We start from the raw sequence: 24066 nt of genomic DNA on the forward strand, positions 1-24066 counted from the left end.
TTACCGAGTTCCCTAATCCCATTTTACACTCCCTCTTTTTAGGAGCGATTCCACTCCCATGTCTTCAGCCGCAACCTCCATGTGGCTGCCTCCTGAATCTACCTAACTAGTCCCAAGCTCTCCTCAGCTAAGTCATTTCACATCTCTTCCTTATTCATCCCTTCTTCTACTGATGGGGTTTGTTGGGCGCTTTGGCCTATTACTCGGGGCTGGGGTAGATACCGATGAATTGGGTCGGACAAAGTCCCCGTCCCGTAGGGGGATCACGGTCTAAGTAGGGAGTTTTTTTTTTAATTTTCAGTACTGCTGTGGTATTTCTCTCCACTTGGATGTCTGGCTGGCACCTCAAATTCACCAGGTCAAAAACCACCCTAAAACCGAAGGAACTGAATACACGCATATTCAGAAGTCCCAAGGAAGGATGCTGTAAATACATATCTGCTTTACTTCTTTTTGATGGCATTTATGAAGCGCTTACTACGTGAAAAGCACTGTTCTAAGCGCTGGGGAGGTCACAAGGCGATCGGGTTGTCCCACGGTGGGGCTCACGGTCTTCATTCCCATTTTCCGGATGAGGGAACTGAGGCCCGGAGAAGTGAAGCGACTGGCCCAGAGTCACACGGCTGAGAAGTGGCGGAGCCGGGATTTGAACCCATGAACTCTGACTCCAAAGCCCGGCCTCTTTCCACGGAGCCACGCCGCTATTATAGTCTTGTTTTTTCCTCCCGCTCACGCTATTTGTAAATGATCTGTGCCTGCCTGTCTCCTCCATTAGACTGTAACCTTCCTGAGGGTTTGGAATACGCGTTTTGCTACGGGGGCACTCTCCCAGGCACTTCATACGGTGCTCTGCACTCCACAGCTGCTCGATAAACATGCCTCCAAGTGTCCTCTGGTTGCCACCATCAGATGCCGGGCTGGACGTATGTATCTTTGGCCTCGACCAATAAGGCATTCTAATGAGTAATGGGCAATTTGGAATGCGGGATAGTTTTACTCAAACATTCCTTCTACTTTCTGAGAAATGATTCCAGCTACCCAAATGACACACACGGAGGATTTTAAACTCAGAAGATTCCAGAAATAGTCAAAATCACGAGGTCCAGTTATTTCCGGGTCTGGCTCTGTAGCCTGGCAAGTACACAACCTGAGCCAGTGTGGCATTAGAGGAGGAGGAGGAGGAGAACAAAGAGGAGGATGAGAAGGCAACAGCAGAGCAGAGGAGGGAACGTCAAGTCACTGACGCACTCACCGTGTACAGAAAGACCACTTCTGGGCTCTTTATAAGTCGCAACTGAAAAGTTCTCACGAACTTTAACCTGTGCTTGTGGTTAGCTTGTTTTGCACAGGAAACAAATTTTGTCAGGGGTAACGGAGAGGGAAAAGACGAATGAAAGAAACCCTACTCCTGATTCAATCTGCTACTGTTGAGAGCCTATTTGTGCCAAGAAAATTCCTCAATCAGTAGTCTTCACTGAACGCTTACTGTACTGCGCGCCTGGAAAAGTACAACACAACAGTTTGGTAGACACGATCCCTGTCCATAAGGGAGAAGCTAGCCTAGTTTTACAAGCCACCGTGAGATTGCCTTGCAAAACAATTCTGCTGAAAGGAATGATCAAATGGATGAGAGCTGTATTTCCCCTACATCCCGATGAAACGATGAATTGTGTTTCATCTTTAGTAAAATAAGACATTAATTTCAAGCAATATTACATAATAACAATGATGATGACTTCTTCTAGACTGTGAGCCCGCCTTCTAGACTGTGAGCCCGCTGTGGGGTAGGGACCGTCCCTATATGTTGCCAACTTGTACTTCCCAAGCGCTTAGTACAGTGCTCTGCACACAGTGAGCGCTCAATAAATATGACCGAATGAATGACTGATGGCATTTATGAAGCGCTTCCTATGTGCAAAGCACCAGTCTAAGCGCTGGGGCGGTTACAAGGCGATCGGGTTGTCCCACGGGGGGCTCACGGTCTTCACCCCCATTTTACAGATGAGGAAACTGAGGCCCAGAGAAGTGAAGCGAGTTGCCCAAAGTCACACGGCTGACAGCCGGCAGAGCCGGCATTGGAACCCGTGACCCATACATAACAGGGTATAGTTTTATTAAACATGGCAGATGGCTTGCCTGTAGTATAACTGCTCAAGGTTTTCCTTTTGCCGTCGCTCACGGTCCGCTACGTTTAGTAGAAAACAAGGCAATGACAAAATGATTCACCCAACTTTTTCGAAATCTGAAAAATAATTTTAATATCTCTTCCTACTTCAGTTAACAGTAAAATCTGCTCAAGTTTGTATAGCAGGCTGCCTTTAGTACTCAAGAAATAAACAGATGCTTCTACCCAAATACTCTCTTCTGTCCATCAGACCTATCCTTATCATCAAGCTACTAAAATTATGTTCATTTTTTTCCAAACACATTCAAAAGGTGTTTTTTTTTTCCCTAATGCATCGATCGATCTTATTTATTGAGTGCTTACTGGGTGCAGAGCACTCTGCTAAATGCTCGGGAGAATAGCATACAACGGAGTTGGTAGCCGACTGCCCACAAGTTTGATGCATACATTAATACTTACGTCGACCTTGCAACTCAGCACAGTGTTTCCCCACCTCTCGAGTCCCTGGAGCTAGTAAACAGAAATCAGTATTCTTCAGCCCTCACCAGTCATATATTATCAGTGGCCCCGGGAAAGTTGGGATTTGCACGGCCGACCGCCTGGTGACTTTATCGGATGTACCACCGATCGTGACCCAGTGCATCACTCCCTTCAGCTGAAAAGTGCATAGGAAGAGCGTAATCTTCCCCTTATGAAGCTTTGACACGACACCTGCCGCGTCAAAAGCTGGAACTAGATTCAGAAGGGAGCCGAGAGGACTCCCGCAGTCAGCCCCCACCGTCCCATCTCTCCAGAGACGACCAAAATTCCTCACGGGATTGGTGACGGAGCCAAGCTGGCCCTATGAAAAATCCTCGCGGACCCTGTCGATGCCCAGGGGGTTCCGCGACGCCCGCCGGACCCCCCTCGGCGTCGGGGCGATGACCGCAACTCAGAGGGGTCCTCCCGAATCGTTGGCGCCAACTCCATCCGGACCAAGGGTGCCTGCCCCCGTGGGCTGGGCGTCGCTCTGTAGGGAAGGTAGGGTGAGCATCTCCAGGTTGGCTATCTCTCGGAGGCAGAAAGCCGACGGCTCCATCTCTTCAGTTCCGCCGGCGGGACTCAGACCCCAACCCGGCCCTTTCGCCTGTAAGCCCGCGACGGACGGGGGACCGTCCGCTACTTCAGCTGCGCTGAATCCTCCCAAGCGCTTGGTCCCGCGCTCGGCGCACGGCGCGCAAGAAATACCGTCATCGATCCATCGATCGCTCTGCAGGGGAGGGTGGCAACGAGGACGACGTCAGGCGGGCTGAGTTGCTTCACTGAGTACGTAGGGGAGCACCAGAGAGGTAAGAGGTCGGCACTCGAGTGCCCTCATTTTCCACGCCTTCTCCCGCAACGCTCTGGCCATCCCGGGCTCCTAAGATCAGTTCCGCGCTCCAAATGCAAAGCTGGCATCCTCGCTCCCACTGCCATTTTTGTATTGACTGTAACATACGGTTGCCTCTCTGTCAGTTGATTCTCTCATCCTTCTCTAGACGCAGATTCCTTGAGGACAAGGATCACAACTCCACTGTGTGCTGAGCTCTCCCAAGCCCTCAGTACAGCGTTCTGCGCACAGTAAGTGCGCAGTAATTACCACTGATTGATTGCTGGACAATGCTTCTTTTTTTCCCCGAGACATAACCCGAATTATCCTCCTCCTGAGAGGATAAAGAACTATGGGGCACGTGATTGAGTTAAAGGCCGATGGTTACGCCCTTTAAGTCGGGCAAAAAAAAAAAAAGACCATTTTCGCTTTAAAGTACTCGATCGGCTTTCTTTCACTCTCCAACTTACCCACTCTCTCCCACTGCACTCCAGCTGCCCCCGTTCATTCCTCTCAAGATCAGCTGCCCCCGTTCATTCCTCTCAAGATAATCCACTCACCGTGTCTCATCCTCATCCCTTCTGACACCAACCCTCGGTTCACACTCTTCTCCCTCCCTGAAACGTCCTCCTCCTTTAAACCGTCAACTCTCACGGTAGGAAGTTGATTCCGAACAACTCGAAAACGTTCCTCAATCTGGGCATTTAAAAAACGTAAAGAAGCCGGTGAAACACAACCCCTCGCAGCTTTCGGCGCTTTCCATTCGGATGCTTCCGGGGTTCTTTTTTAAATACAGCTTTTCACCCGTATACGTTTCCCAAGGCGCCAGCTAACCCTACCGATGGAACCAGTGGGGGCCGTAGTCTGAAGTCCCGATGGAGCCCCCAGACACGATCTTCTACGGAGAAAGTTGTAGGAAACCCCTTGCGAGTCGGTTTCACGGATTCCAGAGGAAGTGACTCTAATTCTCCTAGTGCCTGAAGTTACTCCCTGACGGTAATAGGCATTTTCGAGAAGCATAAACCCTTTTAAACCAACAAGGGATTATCTGCTGCAGCTACATTGTGTGAACACTGCAGAAATTTCCTAAACAGTCCTCTAGTGGTGCGAAACAGTAGATGCTCTTTCCAAGGGCCTAAAACCACAAATCCTGGGTGTGACTTCAGGCGCTGGGAAAACTGGGCTCATTTTTTCATACGCTGGTCAAGGACCTTCAAACCAGTCACAAAAAGCAAGCATACCTGGATCGCCCGGGACTACTTCCCCTAATGTCATCTAAAAACCCACCTCTTATGAATTTGACAAAGAAGGTATTCCGGGCCGGCCATTATGTAATTCTGCATCTCTCTTCTGCTATTTTAACCCAAAGAGCCGCTTTTATTCCCTCGGCTCTTTTCCCCTCCCCTCAAAGTTTCCTGTGTTTACGGAGTAGCTTTCCTTATTCCAAAGCCTTTACGGAGCTGGAACCTTTTAAACACCTGGCCACCAAAAATAGCAATTTCCATTATTTTTTCAAGTTGGGACTCGCGTCTCAAACTTCCGACTGGCAGTTTTCGATCGGCTAGATCGAAATCAGCTAGAAACAAAGTTAAAAATATGGACAGTGTGGCAGGTGGGTTTGTGGAGAAGGAAGGAAGGAAGGAAGGAAGGAAGGAAGGGAGGGAGGAAGGGAGGGAGGGAGAAAGGGAGAAAGGGAGAAAGAGAGAAAGAGAGAAAGAGAGAGAGAGAGGGAAAGAAAGAAAGAAAGAAAGAAAGAGAAAGAAAGAAAGAAAGAAAGAAAGAAAGAAAGAAAGAAAGAAAGAAAGAAAGAAAGAAAGAAAGAAAAAGAAAGAAAGAAAGAGGGAAGGGAAGGGAAGAAAGAGGAAGGAAGGAAGGAAGGAAGGAAGGAAGAAAGAAAGAAAGAAAGAAAGAAAGAGAGGAAGAGAGAGAGGAAGAGAGAGAGGAAGAGAGAGAGGAAGGAAGGAAGGAAGGAAGGAAGGAAGGAAGGAAGAAAGGAAGAAAGAAGAAAGGGAAGGGAAGAAAGAGGAAGAGAGGAAGAAGGAAGGAAGGAAGGAAGAAAGAAAGAAAGAAAGAAAGAAAGAAAGAAAGAAAGAAAGAAAAAGAAAGAAAGAAGAAAGGGAAGGGAAGAAAGAGGAAGAGAGGAAGGAAGGAAGGAAGGAAGGAAGGAAGGAAGGAAGGAAAGAAGAAAGAAAGGAAGGAAAGGAAAGGGAGGGGAAGGGAAGGGAAGGGAAGGGAGGAAGGGAGGAAGGAAGGAAGGGAGGAAGGAAGGAAGGGAGGAAGGAAGGAAGGGAGGAAGGGAGGAAGAAAGAAAGAAAGAAAGAAAGAAAGAAAGAAAGAAAGAAAGAAAGAAAGAAAGAAAGAAAGAAAGAAAGAAAGAAAGAAAGAAAGGAAAGAAAAAAGACGTAGCGGCAGAGACCTGGCTCAGTTCGGGAAATGCCCAGACTACAGCAGTGAACGGGGGAGAAATGCCTATCCTCCCTTTAACCCCTGCTATTTTTTTCCCCAAATAACCAAGACCATTGGGATTTTGTCACGGGCTCCGCATGAAATCGCAAAAACAGGACCACCCTCTGGACGCCCCTTTTCTTCCAAGTAACCGACGTTGTTCAAAAACCTAACACCCCTCCCCCGCACATACCAGTTTGATCTTCCAGCCCCGGAATATCGGCTCGTAAAAAAATAAAAAATGCTCTCCCAATCGCCCCGCACGGTCCAATTCGGGTCCAGAGAGGCCTAGCCCCCCCCGTTCTTAAAAAGAGTTGGCTGGGTGACAATCCATCAATCAATCAATCCTATTTATTGGGCGCTTACGGTGTGCGGGGCACTGGACTGAGCGCTTGGGAGGTACAAGTTGGCAACATATATGACACTGTCCTAAGCCGGCTCCATGCGGGCCCAACCCGCCGCCTTTTCCCGATTTTCCTTCTCCTTCCCCACAATGTAGCATCGTTTTCTCCAGCAACGGGCACCGGATAACGATCGGAAGAGAGTGGAAACTCTACTGTGCATGGATTTGACGACGGGGGGAAGTGGAGGAAAGAAAGGCTTGGGGAAGACAAGACAGGCCTGTGATACAATGAACCGTCTCCCCCATCCCCTCTCCTCCCTAATACAGGATGATGACACTCTCGGGAGCAGGGCGATTCCTCTCCCACCAAAGAAAAAACAAAAAAAAAAAACAAAAAAACCCCAAAACCCAACCCAGACCATCCATCCCTTGCCTTTCCTGAGCCAGCTCCAGCCTGCAGAAACTTCCAAGTGGGAGCTGCAAAAGGGCGCATTCCTCCCTCCATAATAAACGATGGGGGGGGGGGGGCGGAAAACTGTTCCCGATCGGCGGAAAATCATCATCAATCGTATTTATTGAGTGCTTACGATGTGCAGAGCACTGTACTAAGCGCTGGGGAAGTCCAAGTTGGCAACATCTAGAGGCAGCCCCTACCCAACAGTGGGCTCCCAGTCTAAAAGGGGGAGACAGAGAACAAAACCAAACATACTAACAAAATCAAATAAATAGAATAGAGATGTCATCATCAATCGTATTTACTGAGCGCTTACGATGTGCAGAGCACTGTACTAAGCGCTTGGGAAGTCCAAATTGGCAACATCAAGAGCCAGCCCCTACCCAACAGTGGGCTCCCAGTCTAAAAGGGGGAGACAGGGAACAAAACCAAACAGACTAACAAAATCAAATAAATGGAATAGAGATGTAAAAGTAAAATAAATAGAGTAATAAATATGCACAAACATATATACATCATCATCATCAATCGTATTTATTGAGCGTTTACTATGTGCAGAGCACTGCACTAAGCGCTTGGGAAGTCCAAATTGGCAACATCTAGAGACAGCCCCTACCCAACAGTGGGCTCCCAGTCTAAAAGGGGGTGGCAGAGAACAAAACCAAACAGACTAACAAAATAAAATACACAGAATAGAGATGTACAAGTAAAATAAATAAATAACGAGCGCTTACTATGTGCAGAGCACTGCACTAAGCGCTTGGGAAGTCCAAGTTGGCAACATCTAGAGCCAGCCCCTACCCAACAGTGGGCTCCCAGTCTAAAAGGGGGTGGCAGAGAACAAAACCAAACAGACTAACAAAATAAAATACATAGAATAGAGATGTACAAGTAAAATAAATAAATAACGAGCGCTTACTATGTGCAGAGCACTGCACTAAGCGCTTGGGAAGTCCAAATTGGCAACATCTAGAGCCAGCCCCTACCCAACAGTGGGCTCCCAGTCTAAAAGGGGGAGGCAGAGAACAAAACCAAACAGACTAACAAAATAAAATACATAGACTAGAGATGTACAAGTAAAATAAATAAATAACGAGCGCTTACTATGTGCAGAGCACTGCACTAAGCGCTTGGGAAGTCCAAATTGGCAACATCTAGAGGCAGCCCCTACCCAACAGTGGCCTCACAGTCTAAAAGGGGGAGGCAGAGAACAGAACCAAACATACTAACAAAATAAAATACACAGAATAGAGATGTACAAGTAAAATAAATAAATAACGAGCGCTTACTATGTGCAGAGCACTGCACTAAGCGCTTGGGAAGTCCAAATTGGCAACATCTAGAGCCAGCCCCTACCCAACAGTGGCCTCACAGTCTAAAAGGGGGAGGCAGAGAACAAAACCAAACAGACTAACAAAATAAAATACATGGAATAGATATGTACGAGTAAAATAGAGTAATAAATATGTACAAACATAGATACAAATCGGGGCCGAGGGATTCCAGGCTTCTTTTCCAGATGCCACAATGGGCGTCCAGGGGGGGGAGGGATGCAGCCCCCGAGCTGCTACATCTACGCCCACCGAAATGGGGGGGGCCGGGCAATCAACCAATCAATCGTATTTATTGAGCGCTTCCTATGTGCAGAGCGCTGTGCTAAGCGCTCGGGAAGTCCAAACTGGCAACACACAGAGCCGGTCCCTACCCAACAGTGGGCTCCCAGTCTAAAAGGGGGAGGCAGAGAACGGAACCAAACATACCAACAAAATCAAATAAATAGGATAGAAATGTACAAATAAATAAATAAATAGGGGGGCTTCCACCCTCCGTGGGGGGGGCAAAGGAGGACAATGGAGCGCCCAAACCCGCACCACCTGCCCCCCCCCCCCTCCGACCTATTTCCAAGTTGCACCTCCCGGGGTGCAGCCTCTCTTTTGTCCCTGCAAAGCCCCCCCCCCCCCCGCCCCGCGCCCGCCATCCAGCCGGAATCCTGCGGCAACTTGGGCTGCGCCCCCGCCCCGCCGGTCCTCCCCCCCCCCGCCCGCCCCCAACTCACGTGTAGACGATGGCCATGAAGTGCATGAGCCACAGCACGACGAACAGGGTGAAGCCGAGGACGGCCATTCCCTCCAGCGCCAGGTCCAGCACCGCCATGGCCGGGGCCGCTGTAGTAGCCGCCTCTGCCTCCGGTCTGGGCTCCTCGGTGCCTCCGCCCGCCCTGGGAGGCTCCCTCCCGCTGCCTGCTGGTGGGGCGCCCCCCCCCCGCCGCCGTCCCCTCCGCCGCTCGGCCCGACTGCTGGCCCGGCCCCGGCGGTGCGGACAGCCCGGGACGCTCGGCCGGCCCCGCCCGCATCCCTCCGGGCCCCGCTCCCAAGAAGCCCCGCCCACCCCTCCCGGCTCCGCCCCCTTCCCCCCGAGAAGCTCCGCCTACCTCCCTGCGGGCCCCGCCCCCCAATAGGTTCCGCCCACGCTCCTCCGGGCCCCGCCCCCAAGAAGCTCCGCCCACCTCCCTCCGGGCTCCGCCCCCTTTCCGCGCCCGCCCCCCCAAGAAGCTCCGCTTGCCTCCCTCCAGGCCCCGCCCCCCAAAGGCTCCGCCCACACTCCTCCGGGGCCCGCCCCCCAATAGGTTCCGCCCACACTCCTCCGGGCCCCGCCCCCAAAAGGCTCCGCCCACCTCCATCAGGGCCCCGCCCCTTTTCCCGCATTGCCCGCATCCCTCCTGGCTCCGCCCCTTCCCCAAATAAGCTCCGCCCACCTCCCCTCCAGGCCCCGCCCCCAGGAAAGCTCCGCCCACACTCCTTCGGGCACCGCCCCAATAGGTTCCGCCCGCGCTCCTCCGGGCCCCGCCCCCAAGAAGCTCCGCCCACCTTCCCTCCAGGCCCCGCCCCCCAAAAGGCTCCGCCCACACTCCTCCGGGGCCCGCCCCCCAATAGGTTCCGCCACACTCCTCCGGGCCCCCGCCCCCTATACGCTCCGCCCACCTACCTCCGGGCTCCGCCCCCTTTCCACGCCCATCCCCCCGAGAAGTTCCGCCTACCTCCCTGCCGGCCCCGCCCCTTTCCGCACGGCCCGCGTCCCTCCGGGCCCCGCCCCCAAAGAAGCTCCGCCTACCTCCCTCCAGCCCCCGCCCCCAAAAGCTCCGCCCACCTCCCGCCGGGCCCCGCCCCCTTTCCGCGCCCGTCCCCCCAAAGAAGCTCCGCCCCTCCCCTCCGGGCCCCGCCCCAAAGTGCACCGCCCACCTCCCTCCGGGCCCCGCCCCCAAGAAGCTCCGCCCACCTCCCTCCGGGCTCCGCCCCCAAGAAGCTCCGCCTACCTCCCTGCAGGCCCCGCCCCTTTTCCTGCGCTGCCTACATCCCTCCCGGCTCCGCCCCCTTCCCCCAAATGAGCTCCGCCCACCTCCCTCCAGGCCCCGCCCCCAGGAAAGCTCCGCCCACATTCATTCGGGCCCCGCCCCCAATAGGTTCCGCCCACATTCCTCCAGGCCCCGCCCCAAGAAGCTCCGCCCACTGCCCTCCCGGTTCCGCCCCCCAAAGATGCCCCGCCCACATCCTTACAGGCCCCGCCCCCTTTCGGGCCCCGCCCCCTCGATTGCTACACCCCCCCCCCCCCCCCCGCCCCCATGATTGGCCCGATCTGTTGCCGAATTGGGCGTTCCAAGAAATCCGATCGAATGAAGGAATGAGGGAGCCTCCTTGGAACGTCGGAATTCCCAGGGAAAACAAAAAGAATTCCCACCCCCACCCCCCTTCCTCCTTTGAGATTCCGTCCCGCATAACGTGCTGTGCATAACAAAAAGGAAAGTCGCTCTTTCCCCCAACAGGGATGAGCGAGGATCGGAGCTCCCTCCCGGGCAGCAGGAACTGGAAGCCTCCAGGGATTTCCTCGGGAGTGGAGGGTCAAGTCCTTTCCCTGGCTCCCGGCTGCCAGGGAAGGAGACACACACACCACCCCAAGTTGCCAACTTGGACTTCCCAAGCGCTTAGTCCAGTGTTCGTGCATGAACCCCAGAAAAACACCTACCAGGGCCTCAGGGTCCGCTGGGGCTCAGCAAATCCATCAGTCGATCAATCACATGGCGCAGAGCACTGTACTGAGTGCTTGGGCAAGCGCTTAGTCCAGTGCTCATGAATGAACGCCAGAAAACCACCTACCAGGGCCTCAGGGCCCGCTGGGGCTCAGCGAATCAATCAGTCGATCAATCACATGGCGCAGAGCACTGTACTGAGTGCTTGGGCAAGTGCTTAGTCCAGTGCTCATGAATGAACCCCAGAAAACCACCTACCAGGGCCTCAGGGCCCGCTGGGGCTCAGCGAATTGATCAGTCGATAAATCACATTGCGCAGAGCACTGTACTGAGTGCTTGGGCAAGCGCTTAGTCCAGTGCTCATGAATGAACCCCAGAAACACACCTACCAGGGCCTCAGGGCCCGCTGGGGCTCAGCAAATCGATCAGTCGATCAATCACATTGCACAGAGCACTGTACTGAGTGCTTGGGCAAGTGCTTAGTCCAGTGCTCATGAATGAACCCCAGAAAAACACCTACCAGGGCCTCAGGGCCCGCTGGGGCTCAGCGAATCAATCAGTCGATCAATCACATGGCGCAGAGCACTGTACTGAGTGCTTGGGCAAGCGCTTAGTCCAGTGCTCATGAATGAATGCCAGAAAACCACCTACCAGGGCCTCAGGGCCCGCTGGGGCTCAGCGAATCAATCAGTCGATCAATCACATGGCGCAGAGCACTGTACTGAGTGCTTGGGCAAGCGCTTAGTCCAGTGCTCATGAATGAACCCCAGAAAACCACCTACCAGGGCCTCAGGGCCCGCTGGGGCTCAGCGAATCGATCAGTCGATCAATCACATTGCGCAGAGCACTGTACTGAGTGCTTGGGCAAGTGCTTAGTCCAGTGCTCATGAATGAACCCCAGAAAAACACCTACCAGGGCCTCAGAGCCCGCTGGGGCTCAGTGAATCGATCAGTCGATCAATCACATTGCGCAGAGCACTGTACTGAATGCTTGGGCAAGCGCTTAGTCCAGTGCTCATGAATGAACCCCAGAAAACCACCTACCAGGGCCTCAGAGCCCTTTGGGGCCCAGCGAATCGATCAGTCGATCAATCACGTTGCGCAGAGCACTGTACTGAGTGCTTGGGCAAGCGCTTAGTCCAGTGCTCATGAATGAACCCCAGAAAACCACCTACCAGGGCCTCAGAGCCCTTTGGGGCCCAGCGAATCGATCAGTCGATCAATCACGTTGCGCAGAGCACTGTACTGAGTGCTTGGGCAAGCGCTTAGTCCAGTGCTCATGAATGAACCCCAGAAAACCACCTACCAGGGCCTCAGAGCCCTTTGGGGCCCAGCGAATCGATCAGTCGATCAATCACGTTGCGCAGAGCACTGTACTGAGTGCTTGGGAGACTGCAATCTAACCCAGTTGGTAGACACGTTCCCTGCCCACAGAGAGCTCGCAGTCTAGAGAAGCGGTGTGGCTCAGTGGAAAGAGCCCGGGCTTTGGTGTCCGAGGTCGTGGGTTCAAATCCCGGCTCCGCCGTGTGACTCTGAGCAAGTCACTTCACTTCTCTGGGCCTCGGTTCCCACACCTGGAAAACGGGGGTGAAGACCGTGAGCCCCGTGGGACCACCCGATCGCCTTGTGACCTGCCCGGCGCTTAGAACAGTGCTTTGCACATAGTAAGCGCTTCATAAAGGCCATCATTGGAGAAGCATCCAGCTCCAGTGAGGGAGCGAATCCAGAGCTCATAGGGTCACAGAAATCCTCCAGCCAGAACTGGAACCCAGCGCCGGGGAGGTCTACAAGGAGATGAGGTTGTCCCACGGGGGGGCTCACAGTCTTAATCCCCATTTTACAGATGAGGGAACTGAGGCACAGAGAAGTCACACAGCTGGCAATTGGCGGAGCCGGGACTCGAACCCATGACCCCCGACTCCAAAGCCCGGGCTCTTTCCACTGAGCCACGCTGCTTAAAAGGGCCCCAATCGGCACAAGAATCTGGCGAGGGAACAAAGAGCCCCCCTAGCTAGGCCTCAGCGGAGAAGAGAGGGCCCCCCAGAAGACCTGTGGGGCTCCAGGGCTGGCCCGGGGAAAGAGGGGCTGTCGATCCCATTCTGGAATTCCACAAGGATGTTTTCCCCGCCTTCCGGACCCCCCGAGCTCCCGCCGGATCCCGAGGCCGGACCGAGGGGCCTCGGCTTGCCGCCCCCAAAGGTCAGGGTCGGGTGGACTCGCTGTGGTCGACTCCCCGGCCGCGAAGAAAAAGTCCCGGGGGCAAAGCTAACAGGTTTCGGTTCCACAGTACGATTCCCGGAGGGAGACTGAGGCGGTGAGGGCGATGGCTCCCGTTGTCTTCTCCAGCTGCGCTTAGAACAGTGCTTCGCCCGTAGTAAGCGCTTAACAAACGCCATCATTATTATTACCTACGCAGCCGCACGTCGTCCGGCTTCTCTGGTTTTGTTCTCTGTCTCCCCCTTTTAGACTGTGAGCCCACTGTTGGGTAGGGACTGTCTCTATATGTTGCCAATTTGGACTTCCCAAGCGCTTAGTACAGTGCTCTGCACATAGTAAGCGCTCAATAAATACGATTGATTGATTGATTGATTGATTCTGCTGACGGGGCAGCCGAGACGAAGGATACGGAACGAGGCAGAAACTGGGCGGGAGGAGGGGGGAGGCAGAGCCACGAGGAGAGAAGCGGTGCCAGAGGGAGAAAGCGAAAAGGAAACAGGGAGCGGGATGGGAACAAGGAGGGGAGTAGAGTGGCTGGGGAGTGGCGGGGAATGGGAGGTCAAAGAGAATCGTATTTATTGAGCACTTACTGTATGCAGAGCACTGTACTAAGCGCGCTTGGGAGACTAGGAGAAGCAGCGTGGCTTCGTGGAAAGAGCCCGGGCTCGGGAGTCCGAGGTTGTGGGTTCTAATCCCACTCCACCGCTCGTCAGCCGTGTGGCTCTGGGCCAGTCACTTCACTTCTCTGTGCCTCGGCCACCTCATCTGTAAAATGGCGATGAGGACCGAGAGCCCCACGTGGGACAACCTAATTACCTCGTATCCCCCCCCCACCCCAGCGCTTAGAACAGCGCTTGGCACGTAGTAAGCGCTTAACGAATACCACCATCATCGTCATCATCATCGCCATCCCCGGGTTCTGCTCCACGAGGGAGGCCACTGTCTGGCAGGCGCGGGTTTGCCGCCACAGACTGGCATCTGTAACTTCAGTGACGGTATTTGTTCAGCGCTTACTATGTGCCGAGCACTGTTCCAAGCGCCGGGGTCGATACCGGGTCATCGGGATCGGGATCCACGTCCCCCGACTCCCGAGCCAGTGCCCTTCCCGCTAAAGAGGCCCGCCGTCACCGCAGCGCTTAAGGGTAGCAAAATATCCTCACGGACGCGTGGATCTTTGGCTCGTCTGTCCACTAGCTACGTATTGTTTTCAAACGGCGAATGAATGACCGGATTCCCTTTCTGCAGATGAGGGAACTGAGGCCCAGAGACGTGAAGCGACTTGCCCGAGGTCACGCGGCAGACGAGGGACGGGGCTGGGCTTGGAACCCAGGCCCTCCGACGCCCGGGGCCGCGCTCTTTCCACCGGGCCACGTGCCGCTGTTCCAGGGCTTTCCGCAGCGGCCGGGAGCCCTGGCTGTCCGTTTCTGGCTGGCTATCCCCGTACCGGTCATTCCTGGGTGGGAACGGGAATTTCCAACACGGAGCAGGCCAGAAAACTCCCATGGCCAGCCCAGATGGGGCTGAAACAGCCTCGACAACAGCCTGTTGGGATCGGAGACGGTACGCCTAAAAGCAGAGCCTCTTTAGTTCTTTCTCCTCCGTTTCCTAGTTCTGCCTGCCCGACTCGGGAGGGAGACAAGAAGGGGACACTGAAGAAAGACAATCAAACACAAAAACAGACACACGCACACCCCGGCCGGACGATCGGACATACAGACGTCTGAAAGAGAGGGAGCAGTGACGAAGGCCTGCCAATGGACTGAGCTTGGAGTTGGGAAGTCGTGGGTAGACAGGCGTACACACGCGGGTACACGGCTTTGATTTTGAAAGAAATTCATTCACCCGGTCGTATTTATTAAGCGCTTACCGCTTGAGAAAGTCCACTACAACAAGAGTGACGATCCCTGCCCACAGTGAACTCACAGTCTAGGTTGTGGGGGGTGGGGGGATGCACTGAAGAGGAAGCTGATGGCTCAGATGGCTCCTTTTCATCCTCTGGATTGTCGTGAAATTAATGTAGCAACAGGCTCCTTCATCGGCAGTTCCAAAGGTTACAGGGAGGAGAGGAGGGTCTTCTCGTTTCCTCCTTCAGGACGGCCGGGCTTCGGGGGAATATCACGGTGCCTAGGAAGTTTGGTCCTTAGACTCATGTCCCAGGCTTACCGCTCAATTCCAGGATGCATCCTCATCAGACGTCGGCGCCTCCCACTTCCACATGCTACACCCGGCTCCCGGGCCCATGCACGAGAACCAGGTGCTCATCTGACGATTAAAAATTAAACCCCAAACTCTACAAGTGTTCAGAAATGGTGTCCTGTCAATAGCATTCCACTTGCAATTTGTAATTTACCAGTTATATTTAAAGATCAGAAGGAAATTGTACAAGTTATTGTTGGTAAAGGGGAAGCGTGTGGCTATTGGGGGATTGCAAACGTTAAAAGAAGACGAGAGAGATTCATGGGTACGTAGTTGAATCTTATAAATAAACAATTGTTAAATAAGATGCGGCGGCCTAGCCGATCAGTGAAGATACACGGTATTCCCCAAACTCCCTGCCACCAGGAGACGAAGGAGAACATGTCATTGCTTGTCACAGGATGGTCCCAAGGCATCGCACACTGAGACCAAAATAGCGTGGCTGCAAAAAATATTCAGAGACGGGTACAATTTATTTCAAGGCCAAACTTTCATAGGGGGCCTCATCTAAAAGGATGAAGATAATAATAATACTAATAATACTACTACTAATAATGGCATTTATTAAGGACTTAGTACGTGCAAAGCACCGTTCTAAGCACCGGGGAGGTTACAAGGTGATCAGGTTGTCCCACGGGGGGCTCACAGTCTTCAACCCCATTTTACAGATGAGGGAACTGAGGCCTAGAGAAGTTAAGTGACTTGCCTAAAGTCACACGGCTGACAGTCAGCTGAGCCGGGATTTGAACCCAAGGCCTCGGACTCCAAAGCCCGTGCTCTTTCCACTGAGCCACGCTGCTTCTCTAATGATGATGATGATGATGATGAGGAGGAGGAGGAGGAGGAGGAGGAAGAGGAGGAGGACGGTCGTAACGATGCAAGAACTTTAGGGGCTACAAATGGACATCTCTACACGTGGTCGGGTTTCTCCGTCCCATAGCGGTCCTTTCGGCCACATCCACAGGTAAATTTCCCCGGCAGTAGCATCATCTTTAAATATAACAGAAAATGACATAGGCATATACGTGTACCCGCTCTTACGTGAAAGTCAAATTGAGATCAGATTCAAATAAAAAAAGTGACCCCGTTCATCATTTGGCCTTGAACCGAAACTTTCCCTAAGCCGTTAATTCTTTAAATTAGAACCAGAACTTGCCGAACCGGAAAGGTCTGGGCCCGACCCAGCACCAAACCATGATAACTGCCATCACAGCTGAACGTGAACTGGAACCGAACTGAAACATTTACCGATTCTTCTTTTTTATGCTAGGTTACGAAAAGGAAAAGCAAGCAGGAAGCTCAGAGGAAACAGCTGCATGAACTACCACAGAGAAGCAATTTAGTCAGACCGGCAATTTGACACCTCAACAGATTCCGTTGCTCTGCGGAGAGAATGTTTGCTTCTTTATGCCTCAAATTTCGGCTTGAGGAGATTTCCGTTAAACATTATCGTGTCCACAACGGGCAAGCATCACGGAAGTTTTGAAAATACGAAGAATCCAAGCGGGTCCCACCTGCTGTTTTACGGCAGTTCCGAGCCAGGCCTCCTTTTCAACCAAGGAGGCGGACCGATGGCTGGTCTTTTTGAGGAAATGAGGGGAGTCATTACAATTCACCTCAAAAATCCAGTTTCGCCATCAACGGCATCTGTCGAACGGCTCTGCCGTTGGTCTAGGGAAGAGAACGCAGCTCTGGGGATCGGGAGGCCTGGTGTTCTAGGCCTGGGCGTGTCTGTGAAGATTTCCCGTCAAAGAAGCACCTAAGGAGTTCTACAAGGTGGACAGGCCCTACAAGAATACTGAAAAAGAGCGCGTGAGCGTGCCCGTCTAAGACCGGAGAGGCAATCCCACTTCTTATCTTCCCGTCGGAGTCGACAACACCCCAACCACCCTGTCTCTCGGGTCCGTAACTTTGGCATTATCCACGACTCCTCTCTCTCTTTCAACCCTCAGATAAATTCAGTCTGCACTGAATCCTTTCGGCTCTTCCTCCGCGACGTTGCCAGGACCCGTCCTTGTCTCAGCATCTAGAAACGGGTCCACAAAAGCACGTACCTCGGGCCGTGCACTGTACTGAGCACCGGGGTAGATATGAGATGATCGGGTTGGACTCAGTCCCTGTACCACATGGGACTCCTGGTCTTGAGCCATTTTACAGATGAGGTAACTGAGGCACAGGGAAGTGAAGTGACTTGTCCAAGGGCACACAGCAGACAAGCTGGGATTACAGCCTAGGTCCTTCTGATTCCCAGGCCTATACTCTATCCACGAGGCCAAGGCAGAGCACCGTACTAAATGCTAAATACAAAGGTGTCGATAGACACATTCTCTGCCCGCAACGAGCTGCCCGGATCATTTTGTTTTTAATGTCATTCCGCGCAAGTCTCGCCACTTCTCAGAAACCTCCAATGGTTGCCCATCTCCCGCCTCATCGAGCCAAACCTCCTGACCAGAGCCTTTGAGGCACTCCCTCGGCTCTCCCTCCAGCCAATTTTACTCACCGTGCCTTGTCCTCATCTCTCCCATCGCCAGAATCTTGCTCCCACCCTCCTTCCTTCCGGGAACGCCCTCCCCCTTCACGGCGTCGGCAGACCGCTGCTCTTCCCATCTTCAAATCCCTTCTCAAATCACCTCTCCACCAGGAGATGGATTTAAATAAACAAATTACGGATAGGCCCGTAAGTGCCGTGGGGCTGACGGAGGGGAGAATAAAAGGAGCAAATCCGAGAGGGCGCAGAAGGGAGAGGGAAAAGGGGAAGGGAGGGCTTAGTCAGGGAAAGCCTCTTGGAGAAGATGGGCCTTCAGTAAGGCTTTGAATGGAGGTGGGGGGGAGAGCAATTGTCAGTCAGATGCGAAGAGGGAGGACATTCGTGGCGAGAAGTTGGCGGCGGGATAGACGAGAAGGTATATTGAGTAGGCTGGCATTATTGGAGTAGGTGTGCGGGCTGGGAGAGTAGCTAGGGGAGGTAGGAAGGGCCATAGTGAAGCCAACGGTGAGGAGTTTCTGCCCGACGCGGAGCTGGATGGGCAACCACTGGAGTTTCTTGAGGAATGAGGAAACACACTCTGAACGTTTTTGTCGAAAAAAATGATCAGGGCAGCAGACTGAAGTAGGGACCGGAGTGGGGAGAGACGAGAGGCAGGGAGGTCGGCAAGGAGGCCGATACAGCGACCAATCCTGTAGCGCTCTACGGAAAGAACGCGCTATTCCTACGCGAGCAAAATTAACAGGGGCGTTAAAGAATTTGGGACCCACAAAGATCAATCTTCTGAGTCTACTGAGGAGGCAAAACGAAGAACTAACTGGTTGGGCTCCTGATAGTGATGAAAGGAAGAGGAGGGTGTGTCAGCCATTTTTTTTAGCTGCTTCTCTTGTTTTGTTGTTGACTACGGACCCTGCTGGGAAAATCTCTGCATCTGGGGCTGCGGGCTGCTGCTGCTGTTTGCCTGTCTCCACGTTTTGTTTTGTTGTCTGGCTCCCCCTTCTAGGCCGTGAGCCCGTTACTGGGTAGGGACCGTCTCTCTGTGCTGCCGACTTGTACTTCTGGAACGCTCAGTACAGTGCTCTGCACCCAGTGAGCGCTCAATAAACACGACTGAATGAATGAATGAAGGAGGGACAGGGAGAGAGGGAGAGAGGGAAGGACAGTTCAAGAATGAGTGGTCCACGGTCATGACGGTATCCGTTAAGCGCTTACTATGTAGCAAGCGCTGTCCTGAGCGCTGAGCACTGTTCTAAGTAGGGAATGCGCTTCTTCCTTCTCTGTCTGAACACCGACCTCTCACTCACCCTCTCCATTCATATCCAAAAGACCATATTTAGCCCCATCTTCGATACCTTTCTGAAGTCACATCTCCTCCAGGATTAATCAATCAATCAATCAATCAATCGTATTTATTGAGCGCTTACTATGTGCAGAGCACTGTACTAAGCGCTTGGGAAGTACAAACTGGCAACACATAGAGACAGTCCCTACCCAACAGTGGGCTCACAGTCTAAAAGGGGGAGACAGAGAACAGAACCAAACATACCAACAAAATAAAATAAATCCTAATCCCTAATTGATCCCTCCCAACCTTATCCCCCCCGCCCCCCAGTCCCCATTCCCATTCACCAATGGAGCAAAGCAGAATAACAAAACAGGTGCAGGTTTGTGCAATTTATTCTACGCAACCATGCCACGCTGGAAGATGCGACAGTGGACTTGAATCCTGACATTAGACTTTGCCTCCGCTCCTCTGGGAGACAACTCATTCAAGCTCCCCGCGAGCCCCATCGAAAGGCCGAGAGACTGCCACTGAAAAGTCGCTCCGGCCCCCAAAAGATACGCAGGTGGTTGCGGACCGCTTTGCGGAGTCAGCCTGGAGCTATTAATTCAGACCGTGCATCTGAAAAAAAAAACAACCGATCAGCCCATATCAGGGGAATACTGCACACAGCCGAAGATCTTCATTAGCCTTACGGAGCTAAATGTTGCCACATAATTTCATTACTTAGCACACGAGGAACAAAAAAGTAGAAAAATCAATCAGTCACCGATCAGAGTCTGCCCACATCCTGCTCGTCCACTGGGACCCCCTCCCCGCTTCACATCCTACAGACCATCACCCTCGCCACCTTCAAAACCTCACCGAAGTCACATCTCTTCCAAGAGGCCTTCCCCGATTAAACCCTCTTTTCCCCAGCGTGGCCCAGTGGAAAGAGCCCGGGCTTGGGAGTCAGAGGTCATGGGTTCCAATCCCGGCTCCGCCACTTGTCGGCTGTGTGACTCCGGGCCAGTCGCTTCACTTCTCCGGGCCTCAGTGACCTCATCTGGAAAATGGGGATTGACCGTGAGCCCCCCGTGGGACAACCTGATCGCTGTGCGGCCTCTCCAGCGCTTAGAATAGTGCACATAGTAAGCGCTTAACAAATACCATCATCATTATTATTATTGCTCCACTATATCATGCCGGTTCAAATAAAGAATATAGGAGGAGGTGGAGGAAGACCGTTTAGGCCTTTGCCATTTCCAAGGAGGGATATTTGGATCTCTCAGGAGCTCCAAATATGAGCATAAATTTCAGGGATTTCTTCATATGGACCCCACTGTCCCCATTTCTGCCACTCTCCTGCTTCCTACAGCGGTTTGGAGAAACAGACAGACTTGCAGACAATACTGCCTGTTGCTTAACTGTCGTCGCAATTCCAGGCGCATGTTTAGCAAAAAGGAGACTGAGCCCACAGAAGAGAGTTTCTGGACTCGATCAATCGCATTTATTGAGTGCGCACTCTGCGTAGAGCACTGTACTAATCACTTGGGAGGGCGCAACAGAATAAGTCGACGCAATCCTTTCCCTCAAGAAGCTTACAATCAAGCGACTCCTCTGTTACGATACCGACGTTGGTTTGACCTGAAATGGAGCCGAAGAGTTATCCAACTGGTGTGGTTTGATCAATCAGTTGAATTTACTGAGCGCTCACTGTGTGCAGAGCACTGTTCTAAGCGCTTGGGAAAGTCCAGCGCTTAGAACAGTGCTTTGCACATAGTAAGCGCTTAATAAATACTATTATTATTATTATTATTATTATTATTATTATTACAATGGAGTTAGTAGTCACATTCCCTGACCAGAAGGAGATTACAGTCTAGAGGGAGATCCCTGGGTTTGATTGACTCAGTGAAAGTTCCCGGTAGAGTTGATCAGCTCTTAATCCCTTTGTCTGAAGGATCATTTCTAATGATGTTATTAATAATAATAATAATGATTATGATGATGATGATGGTATTTGTTAAGCACGTACTATGTGCCAGGCACTGTACTGAGCACTGGGATAGATATAAGCAAATCGAGTTGGACACAGTCCCTGTCCCATTTAGGGCTCACAGACTCAATCCCCATGAGGTAACTGAGGCCCAGAGAAGAAAAGTGACTTTTTTTCTTTTTTAATGGCATTTATTAAGCACTTACTATGTGCAAAGCACTGTTCTAAGTGCCAAGTTCACACAACAGACAGGTGACGGAGCCTGAATTAAATACACTTGCAACATCTCTCCTTCCTGGGAACTCTGTAATACTTAAGGAAAGTTCCCAATCGTGCTTTCCTTTCTCCTTGGGGCCGTTGATTAGATAGCGCTTAGAACAGTGCTCATTCATTCAATCGTATTTGTTGAGCGCTTACTGTGCGCAGAGCACTGTACTAAGCGCTTGAGAGGTACAAGTTGGCAACATATAGAGACGGTTCCTACCCAACAGCGGGCTCACAGGCTAGAAGGGGGAAGACAGACAACAAAACAAAACATATTAACAAAATAAAATAAACAGAATAATAAATATATACAAGTAAAATCAATAGAGTAATAAATCTGTACAAACATACATACAGGTGCTGCTCCAGTGCTTAGATAAGCGCTCCAGCGCTCAGAACAGTGCTTTGCACATAGTGAGCGCTTAACAAATGCCATCATTATCATTATAGATAGGGGAAAGATGCTTTATCCATCCTAAGGGGAGGTTTCTTACTTTCTTCCTCTTCCTGAAAGCCGCTCAGCTGCTTGGGACTTTTTCACACTCCCTCCTCCCGTCTTCGGTGCTGGCGGATGCTCGGCATCTCGGGGAATTGGGGATGGAATGGGGTGGGAGGAGGGAAAGGAAGGTAGTCGCAGCAGCTGAGGAAAAGGAGAAGAACGGGGGAGGTGAGGTGGGGGAAGAGCCTCAGACTTCCTTCCCCATGCTGCCGTCCCTCCCTCCTCTTCCACCACTGCCTTCCCTCTCCTCCTAATAACAGTAACGGTATTTGTTACGCGCTTACTGTGCGCCAAGCACTGTTCTAAGCACTGGGGTCGAGACGAGGTGATCAGGTTGTCCCACGTGGGGCTCCCGGCCGTAATCCCCCTTTTACAGATGAGACACAGCGAAGTGAAGTGACTTGCCCAGAGTCACCCAGCTGACAAGCGGCCGAGCCGGGATTAGAACCCACGACCTCGGACTCCCAAGCCCGGGTTCTTTCCACTGAGCCACACTGCTTCTCTATTTTCTCTTCTCTGTTCTCATCCCTCCACGGTCTGGTCTGAACCTGGCTCTCAGTTTTGCAACGCCTGAAGGCTGTGAGCCCGTTGTTGGGTCTCTGTCTGTTGCCGGCTCGTACCTCCCAAGCGCTTAGTACAGTGCTCCGCACACACTAAGCGCTCAATAAATCCGACCGAATGAATGAAGGCAGAAATGAAAGTTAAAAAACAACGTTACTCATTGTGGGGCCACTCATTTAACTTCTCGGAGCATCGGTCTCCTCTACTGTGCCAGAGGGCTCTCTTGGCCTGGGGGCCCCGGGACTGTGTCCGATCTGATGCTCGTGAACGGGCCGCAGTGCTTAGCACAGTGTTAGATACCCCGTATGCACCTTAATAAATACCACCATCATCGGATACAGATTAGAGTGGGAAGTGGAGGATGGCTGGAGAGCTGGGGGGGAAAGTTTGGGCTGCGGAAAGAAGGTCACAAGGAAAGCCATGGGAACTGGGTAGAGTGGGGAGGTGGCTGGGCTAAGAAGGGGGGTGATATCCAAGCGCTTAGTACAGTGCTCTGCACACAGTAAGTGCTCAAGAAATATGATTGAGTGAATGAATGAGTAAATGCTGTTTAGTCTGCGCGGGGCAATCCGTTCTAATGAAACTGCAAAGCTAAGTATTGGTCTGCCCCTAGGCGGATGCAGGACAAAATCAGGAGGGCTCCCTGCAAAGTGTCCTTAAAAAAATGAGATAAAAACGAAAACAAAAAAAATCTCTCATGCAGTCACAGCCCGTCACGGTGAGTATGTGTTTTCTCAAAGAGAATAATCGTCTCGAAGGTAAAAAATAAAAAATAAAGTCACTTTGGGAGAGCAACGTATTATCAACGGAAACAAAACCCACTCCAAACCCGTTTTCTTAGTAACCAGAACACCCTGTTCAGCCTCACCTTAGGCTGATGATGAAGGATGTGAATTGGAGGCTGGGCAGGCCAGGGAGAGAGCTAATCACGGGGTGGAAGGAGTCGAAGAACCGTGATCTGTTGTCTAAGGGAAACATTTTTTTCCCCAGGGATCTCGCGTGAAATAGCAGGCGATTAAAGGTGGGTAGATGGACACGGGACAGTCAGACGAAGGACTGGAATAGTGAACGAGAACATTCTTTGCTTTTTTGGGAAAACGAACACCGTAGAAAACACTCCCCTCCCGTGTCGGAAGCACGAACGACATCTCAAATGACCGGTCTCGTGAAACAAACTATTGAACCGAGTTAATGTCTGCCAGCAGCCTAAATTCCAGCATTTAGTTTCCAGAAAAGGGGAATGCATTTCGCTTTCCCCGCCTCTGATGGGTAACTTTGAAATGAAGAGGATCGGCAGCTGCCGAACGAAGGGGAGCGGCCCAGGCCTCAGACAAGAAGGGCAGCTCGCGACCAGAGCTCCGGATTCTGGTTCGGAACATACGTCTTACGAATCCTTTTATCTATCGTCGTATTCTAAAGGGAAGTCATTTCGAGCTAGTAAAGAGGGAGGTAAAATAGATTTCCTTTCAACACCAAAGAAACAAATAACAACGCGGTCTCTACGGTAAGGGGGAATCAATCGATCGATCCATAAAAGACTTGTTCCACCGAGGTCCGTTTCTACTAAACCGTATAATCTTCTATTTAAATAAAAAAAACCACGCAGGATTTACTTTGCTCTGTGTTTTTGTAATTAATCAAATCTCAGCAGGAAATGAAATCTTGAATCGGTGTGGTTCTTGAAACACTCAAATATTAGAGAAGCAGCGTGGCTCAGGGGAAAGAGCCCGGGCTTTGGAGTCAGAGGTCATGGGTTCAAATCCAGGCTGCGCCAATTGCCAGCTGTGTGACTTTGGGCAGGTCACTTCACTTCTCTGTGCCTCAGTTCCCTCATCTGGAAAATGG

At 52.0% G+C, this 24066-nt stretch overlaps 1 protein-coding gene and 1 long non-coding RNA gene across 2 annotated transcripts in view; both read right to left on the reverse strand.

The window, feature by feature from the left end:
• Nucleotides 1-8921, reverse strand: part of UGCG (UDP-glucose ceramide glucosyltransferase) — a 73588-nt gene extending 64667 nt beyond the window's left edge. The window contains exon 1 of the mRNA XM_038770239.1: nt 8772-8921. Within this exon, the coding sequence (XP_038626167.1) occupies nt 8772-8869 (98 nt within the window). The 5' untranslated portion in view covers nt 8870-8921. The remainder of the gene's footprint in view (nt 1-8771) is intronic.
• Nucleotides 8922-19298: 10377 nt separating this feature from the next.
• On the reverse strand, nt 19299-23237 carry LOC119948942. Its single transcript, XR_005457060.1, has 3 exons — nt 23090-23237; nt 21656-21801; nt 19299-19540 (listed from the first exon to the last, which is right to left on the reverse strand). It is a non-coding gene; the product is annotated as an uncharacterized LOC119948942 (long non-coding RNA).
• Nucleotides 23238-24066: the final 829 nt, after the last annotated feature.

The sequence above is a fragment of the Tachyglossus aculeatus genome, chromosome X3 (assembly GCF_015852505.1).
Source record: "Tachyglossus aculeatus isolate mTacAcu1 chromosome X3, mTacAcu1.pri, whole genome shotgun sequence".
NCBI classification, from domain to species: domain Eukaryota; kingdom Metazoa; phylum Chordata; class Mammalia; order Monotremata; family Tachyglossidae; genus Tachyglossus; species Tachyglossus aculeatus.